The sequence below is a fragment of the Lutjanus erythropterus genome, chromosome 2, assembly GCF_056507025.1.
Source record: "Lutjanus erythropterus isolate fLutEry1 chromosome 2, fLutEry1.hap2, whole genome shotgun sequence".
Taxonomy (NCBI): domain Eukaryota; kingdom Metazoa; phylum Chordata; class Actinopteri; order Lutjaniformes; family Lutjanidae; genus Lutjanus; species Lutjanus erythropterus.
The window spans coordinates 49,291,502-49,299,001 of record NC_139318.1 but is presented as its reverse complement, the minus strand read 5'-3'; the positions used below and the strand labels follow the sequence as shown (position 1 = coordinate 49,299,001).

The following is a 7,500-nucleotide window of genomic DNA, read 5'->3' as shown; positions in this document are numbered from 1 at the left end:
TCAGACACTGACAGACAGACAGGTCAGAGACAGACAGACAGGTCAGACACTGACAGGCCAGACAGGTCAGAGACAGACAGACAGGCCAGACACTGACAGACAGACAGGTCAGAGACAGACAGACAGGTAAGGCACTGACAGACAGACAGGCCAGAGACAGACAGACAGACCTGTCAGAGACAGACAGACAGGCCAGACACTGACAGACAGACAGGTCAGAGACAGACAGACAGGCCAGACAGACAGGCCAGACACTGACAGACAGACAGGTCAGAGACAGACAGACAGGCCAGAGACAGACAGACAGACAGGTCAGAGACAGACAGACAGGCCAGACACTGACAGACAGGCCAGACACTGACAGACAGACAGGTCAGAGACAGACAGACAGACAGGTCAGACACTGACAGACAGACAGGTCAGAGACAGACAGACAGGCCAGACACTGACAGACAGACAGGTCAGAGACAGACAGACAGGCCAGAGACAGACAGACAGACAGGTCAGAGACAGACAGACAGGCCAGACACTGACAGACAGACAGGTCAGAGACAGACAGGCCAGACACTGACAGACAGACAGGTCAGAGACAGACAGACAGGCCAGACACTGACAGGCCAGACACTGACAGACAGACAGGTCAGAGACAGACAGACAGGCCAGACACTGACAGACAGGCCAGACACTGACAGACAGACAGGTCAGAGACAGACAGACAGACAGGTCAGAGACAGACAGACAGGCCAGACACTGACAGACAGACAGGCCAGACACTGACAGGCCAGACACTGACAGACAGACAGGTCAGAGACAGACAGACAGGCCAGACACTGACAGACAGGCCAGACACTGACAGACAGACAGGTCAGAGACAGACAGACAGACAGGTCAGAGACAGACAGACAGGCCAGACACTGACAGACAGCCAGGCCAGAGACAGACAGACAGGCCAGACACTGACAGACAGACAGGTCAGAGACAGACAGACAGACAGGTCAGAGACAGACAGACAGGTCAGACACTGACAGGCCAGACACTGACAGACAGACAGGCCAGAGACAGACAGACAGACAGGTCAGAGACAGACAGACAGGTCAGACACTGACAGGCCAGACACTGACAGACAGACAGGTCAGAGACAGACAGACAGGTCAGACACTGACAGACCAGACACTGACAGACAAACAGGTCAGAGACAGACAGACAGGCCAGACACTGACAGACAGACAGGTCAGAGACAGACAGACAGGCCAGACACTGACAGGCCAGACACTGACAGACAGACAGGTCAGACACTGACAGGCCAGACACTGACAGACAGACAGGTCAGATACAGACAGACAGACAGGTCAGACACTGACAGGCCAGACACTGACAGACAGACAGGTCAGAGACAGACAGACAGGCCAGACACTGACAGACAGACAGGTCAGAGACAGACAGACAGGCCAGACACTGACAGACAAACAGGTCAGAGACAGACAGACAGACAGGTCAGAGACAGACAGACAGGCCAGACACTGACAGACAGACCTGTCAGAGACAGACAGACAGGTCAGAGACAGACAGACAGACCAGACACTGACAGACAGACAGGCCAGACACTGACAGACAGGCCAGACAGACAGGCCAGACACTGACAGACAGACAGGTCAGAGACAGACAGACAGGCCAGACACTGACAGACAGACCTGTCAGAGACAGACAGACAGACAGGTCAAAGACAGACAGGCCAGACAGACAGGTCAGAGACAGACAGACAGACAGGCCAGACACTGACAGACAGACAGGTCAGAGACAGACAGACAGGCCAGACACTGACAGACAGACAGGTCAGAGACAGACAGACAGGCCAGACACTGACAGACAAACAGGTCAGAGACAGACAGACAGACAGGTCAGAGACAGACAGACAGGCCAGACACTGACAGACAGACCTGTCAGAGACAGACAGACAGGTCAGAGACAGACAGACAGACCAGACACTGACAGACAGACAGGTCAGAGACAGACAGACAGGCCAGACAGACAGGCCAGACACTGACAGACAGACAGGTCAGAGACAGACAGACAGGCCAGACACTGACAGACAGACCTGTCAGAGACAGACAGACAGACAGGTCAAAGACAGACAGGCCAGACAGACAGGTCAGAGACAGACAGACAGACAGGCCAGACACTGACAGACAGACAGGTCAGAGACAGACAGACAGACCTGTCAGAGACAGACAGACAGGTCAGAGACAGACAGACAGGCCAGACACTGACAGACAGACAGGCCAGAGACAGACAGACAGGCCAGACAGACAGGCCAGACACTGACAGACAGACCTGTCAGAGACAGACAGACAGACAGTCTGTACTGGGCTGGAGGCGGAGTCTTGGCTAACCTCAGAATGACTTTGCAGGTTGGATGGCAGCTCAGTCGAAGGTTCTGCCTCCTTTGACCTCTTCAGCCAATCAACTGCTTTGATCAAATAGAAAAAGAAGAATTTAATTAAGTAAGGGGGAAACCTTTTGTAGTCGCACCTGTCCTTATATGGTCATGAAGGAGAACATCTAACACATTTAAGCACCTCAGAAATTTTCTGCTCAGCTTATAGACTTAAGTGACATTACTGTTTATAACTGTGACATCACTGTGACATCAGTGTTTGGAGCATATGTGTCAAACTCAAGGCCCGCGACTTAGACTGTTTTAAATTTTGGCCCCTTCTGTGTTTGAGTTTGACTCCCCTGGTTTAGAGCATCAGAACTGACCGTGTATTGATGATGATGATGATGATGATGATGATGATGATGATGATGGGACAATGAAGGTGATCTCTGACAGAGCACTGGTGTACATCAGGACAAACTTCTGTCCATTAAATACGCCCCCTCCACTGTCACCCAGCGCAGCATGGAATTCTGGGAGACAGAAAACAATCAATCAGCTTCAGACAGAACAAACTGAACTCAGGTAATCTCTGGTGAGCATCATGTGATCAAGAGGCGACAAATCAGAGCACTGACCTAAATGGCTGTTGCTGACTCCACCTACATGTTGTCGCCCCGCCTCCACTGGATGGCCAAGAGATGACAGGAAGTCAAGGAAGTGGGATGGGACGCTGCAGCTGGACTCCACATTCCTCAGGATCTACAGAGAGACAGACAGATTAGAGATGGACAAGTGAGACATACAGGTGAGGCAGAGGCAGATGAGACAGACAGGTTAGAGGCAGGCAGGTGAGACAGACAGGTGACAGAGACAAGTGAGTATGACCTCAGTAGCTGTCCTCTGTCCTGCCCTCATATAGAAGACGGAGGCGGAGTCACAGTTTCTGAACGGCAGCTCATCCAGTCGTCTCAGATCATCTGAGAAACCTGGAAGAGACGAGTTGAGGGACACCAGCTGAGCCGGGATGCCACTGGCACCTGCATCCTAAAGAGAGACAGGTGAGATATCATACAAATCTGTGTCTGTCAATCAATCAATCGATTAATCTCTATCCTATCCTCAGTACCTTCAGAGTCTCGGGTGTCAGCAGGCCAAGGTGAGACAGGAAGAGTCTTGCTGTCTGGAAGTTGGTGACAGGGGGCGGCGGCCTGCAGGTCGTCATGACGACTGACTCACTCACCTGCGGCTGAGATTCGACCTGCTGCTGCCTCTTAAACACTGCTCGTAGGCGCTCCAGCTGCTGCTGCACCTGAGAGAGGAGGAAGAGGAGTTCACTACTGTGATACACCTGAAACACACCTGAGAGACACCTGGGACACACCTGAGACACACCTGAGACACACCTGGGACACACCTGAGACACACCTGAGACACACCTGGGACACACCTGAGATACACCTGAGACACACCTGAGACACACCTGAGATAAACCTGAGATAAACCTGAGATACACCTGAGACACACCTGAGACACACCTGGGACACACCTGAGACACACCTGGGACACACCTGAGACACACCTGAGACAAACCTGAGATACACCTGAGACACACCTGAGATAAACCTGAGACCTGAGACACCTTGAAGGTTAGGTTATAGCCAATCACAGGCAAAGTAGGGGCAGGTCTTTGGGTATTTGTTGGTTTAGTCCCTCCCATCTGACCACTGAGGAACACCACAGGTGACATTTACAGGTGATGAGAGACATCATCAGAATCTGGGTCTGCATCGGAGCAAGTTCTGGAGCAGGTTCTCACCTTGTCTGTGAGGTTCTCGTGCAGACCTGGAACACTCAGATCAGCTTTAACTGGAGGAACTCTGCTGATGATTTCAGGAAACAGCTGATTTATGACATCAGATCGTAACCCAGAATCCTCCTGGGCTGCTGCACCACGGTGTTTTGGAATCAAGGTGTGCTGCAATGGATCAACAGACAGGAGAGATATAACTGATCAGAGGTCTTTCAGACAGCTGATGTATTGATGAAAGTATTGATCAGTGTCACCTGTGTGTGTGCTCGTCCCTCTCTGGGCTGCAGGTGGAGCTGTAGAGTCCAGGTATGCCGTCCTGATGGTCCTCTGATCAGCGCCATAAGGGACGGACACGACGCTGCACATGATCAATAAAACATCACACTGTTAGAGACATTCAGGTTTATGTCTCCAGACCTGATCAATAGATTGATCAGAACAACAATCAGTCAGAAGGAAGTGTTAGCTTGTAGTTTGTGAGTTAGTCAGTTTGTGTCTGATTCTGTTCTCTGTACGATTTGACTAATTTCCTCTCAACTCATTTTAGCAGATGAGGCAGAACTATAAGGCTGAAGAGCATTAGTGAGACCAGTGAGACCAGTAGGACCAGTAAGACCAGTAAGACCAGTAGGACCAGTAAGACCAGTAGGACCAGTAGGACCAGTAAGACCAGTAGGACCAGTAAGACCAGTAGGACCAGTAAGACCAGTAAGACCAGTAGGACCAGTAAGACCAGTAGGACCAGTAGGACCAGTAAGACCAGTAGGACCAGTAGGACCAGTAAGACCAGTAAGACCAGTAGGACCAGTAAGACCAGTAGGACCAGTAGGACCAGTAAGACCAGTAGGACCAGTAAGACCAGTAGGACCAGTAGGACCAGTAGGACCAGTAAGACCAGTAGGACCAGTAGGACCAGTAGGACCAGTGGAGGAGGGCTGCTGAGGTTTTGTGACCAAATCAACCACCCGTCTCCTGAAATAGATGGAGATTCGCAGAAGGACCCGACCTGGGCACATCTATTGTTTTTCCCAGCCCAGTCTAGACAAAACCACACCCACTTCCACATGACACAGCAAATAAACAGCCAATCAGAGTCTACAGCTCTAAAGGCAGCTGAAAATTGTCACTTCGGCACTGGATTTCATGAATTTACTGATTTCCAGAGAGTTGAACGATGGCAAACATTAATAAACATTCAGTAGTGAGTTAACAGCCACCGTGATCTTGGCGCTCCCGCCACCCAAACTAAGTATTCCTGGCTGCGCTGATCATTTTTCCAAGCTGGGTCTGTGTGGAGCAGCAGCCCTCCGTCCTGTCTGTCTGCTCCGCCTCACCCAAAGACACTCCAGAGCGATCCTGAGGAGCAGCAGACAAAATGAGTTTCCAGCCGGTGTAGTTGCCATTGGCTGTCATATACAGCTGACGCTCTCGTCATGTGGAAGTGAATATGGTTTCATCAAAACTGGGCTGGCAAAATGCCAGATGTGACCTGGACTGTGAGGCGACACACAGACTCCAGGAAGGGGTTTAAACAGAAGACATCAGTGAAACACCCACCTGAGGCCCCCAGTGAAGACGTTACTGATCTCAGCCACTAAATCAACGAGGTGAAAATCCACCCTGAGCTTCAGTCTCATTTAGCAAAATGACCATCAGGCAAAGAAGCACAGGGTTTCTGAAACCTTGCAGTAACGACTGGTAACCACTCGGGTTAGTGACAAACCAGGGTGCAGGTTCAGTCTGAGCAGGCGGTTCTCCTGGACGCCTCTTCCCTCTCCATCTATTCATTCTACTCTAATCTCTCTTGCACTATAAGATATTCTACCTTCTCAATCCGGACACTTATCTTAACATAGTTCTTCCAATGACCCCAATGAAGTGATTATCCCCCACCAGCTGTCCAATGAGCTGAACTCATCTTTGTCAGGCGTCATTTGCTGAGCTTCATGGATGAGTCATACTGTCCATGTCTCCCTCCTCCTTCTTTGAGGAGTTTGGACACACAGGACGACACAGATGATCAAGGAAGCACATTTCTGTCTTGTTTACATTGTTGTTAAGAAGAAACAAACTTCTACGTACCTCTGAACTTTCAACCTTTATTGACTACTGTCAACAGTCAGGACAGTTTTTTTTAACATGTACGGTGAAAGTTTTAAGGTCATGACGATCAGACTACACCATGTGAGACCATAAATCACAGGTGAGCGCTGATGATTTATTCATACGACATTTAGAACATCAAACAGTGTAAGAACAGATTCAGTGTTGGACAGATGATGACAGAGGACAGGTCAGGTTCCTTCTGTATCAGGGTCCCTGTGAATCAGCACTGACCCTGTTGAGGTCCAGGTTCAGGGACAGGTTCAGGGGTAGCTTCAGGTCCTGGTGATGGTTCCAGCAGGGCCAGGATCACTGAGCGGTCCATCACAAAGTATCTGAACTTCTTTTCTCTGCAGTCAGTCAGAGAGTCCTCGTCCAACTGGTCACCGAGGAGTGGGAACGCCCCTGAAACCTGCATCACACTGAGACAGGAACCAGACCTGAGCCAGTCAGACCCTGTTCAGACCTGTTCAGACCCTGTTTAGATCCTGTTAGAAAGTAATGATGGAACAAAAGCCCTACAGGATGTGACTTCTCATGGAGACAAAAAGATGTTCCTTAATTTAGTGAATTTTGCTCACCAGCTCAGCGTGGCCTCAGCGGCCTCCTTCACCCTCAGAGAGGCTGGGTTCAGATCTTTCTCCTCTTTAGACTTAACTTCCTGTTCCTGTCTGGACTTGCTGCCTGAAATCCCCAATTCCACGATCTCGAGGACTTCCAGCAGACATTCCTGAAATATACATACAAGAGCATATACACACCTGAAAATGGCAACTAATGATTATCTTCATTGTCAGTTATTTTCTTGATTAATTGGTTAATTGATTATGTCACAATCCACCAAACATCTGTCCACATGTTTGGTGTTCAGAAAAAGAGGCACTGAAAAACAGGAAAAACAACGTGACAAGACAAAAGAACAACGTACCAATCACCTGTCTGTCAGTCACCTGTCTGTCAGTCACCTGTCTGTCAGTCACCTGTCAGTCAGTCAGTCACCTGTCAGTCAGTCACCTGTCTGTCAGTCACCTGTCTGTCAGTCACCTGTCAGTCAGTCAGTCACCTGTCTGTCAGTCACCTGTCTGTCAGTCAGTTACCTGTCTGTCAGTCACCTGTCTGTCAGTCACCTGTGTGTCAGTTACCTGCTGGTCGAGCAGGGTGGGATGTTGAGTTAACCAGACGTTCAGACAGTGGAACGCAGCGACGA

At 50.1% G+C, this 7,500-nt stretch overlaps 1 protein-coding gene across 1 annotated transcript in view; it reads right to left on the bottom strand.

Annotated features, from left to right (window-relative positions):
• Nucleotides 1-7,500, bottom strand: part of LOC146332392 (ral GTPase-activating protein subunit beta-like) — a 32,003-nt gene that overhangs the window by 5,172 nt on the left and 19,331 nt on the right. Inside the window, exons 20-29 of the mRNA XM_084746256.1 lie at nucleotides 7,436-7,500; nucleotides 6,875-7,023; nucleotides 6,528-6,715; nucleotides 4,445-4,548; nucleotides 4,197-4,355; nucleotides 3,507-3,689; nucleotides 3,266-3,424; nucleotides 3,016-3,139; nucleotides 2,761-2,910; nucleotides 2,391-2,467 (exon numbers count right to left, since the gene is read on the bottom strand). The exon at nucleotides 7,436-7,500 is cut by the window's right edge and continues 118 nt beyond it. Of these exons, the coding sequence (XP_084602382.1) occupies nucleotides 2,391-2,467; nucleotides 2,761-2,910; nucleotides 3,016-3,139; nucleotides 3,266-3,424; nucleotides 3,507-3,689; nucleotides 4,197-4,355; nucleotides 4,445-4,548; nucleotides 6,528-6,715; nucleotides 6,875-7,023; nucleotides 7,436-7,500 (1,358 nt within the window). The remainder of the gene's footprint in view (nucleotides 1-2,390; nucleotides 2,468-2,760; nucleotides 2,911-3,015; nucleotides 3,140-3,265; nucleotides 3,425-3,506; nucleotides 3,690-4,196; nucleotides 4,356-4,444; nucleotides 4,549-6,527; nucleotides 6,716-6,874; nucleotides 7,024-7,435) is intronic.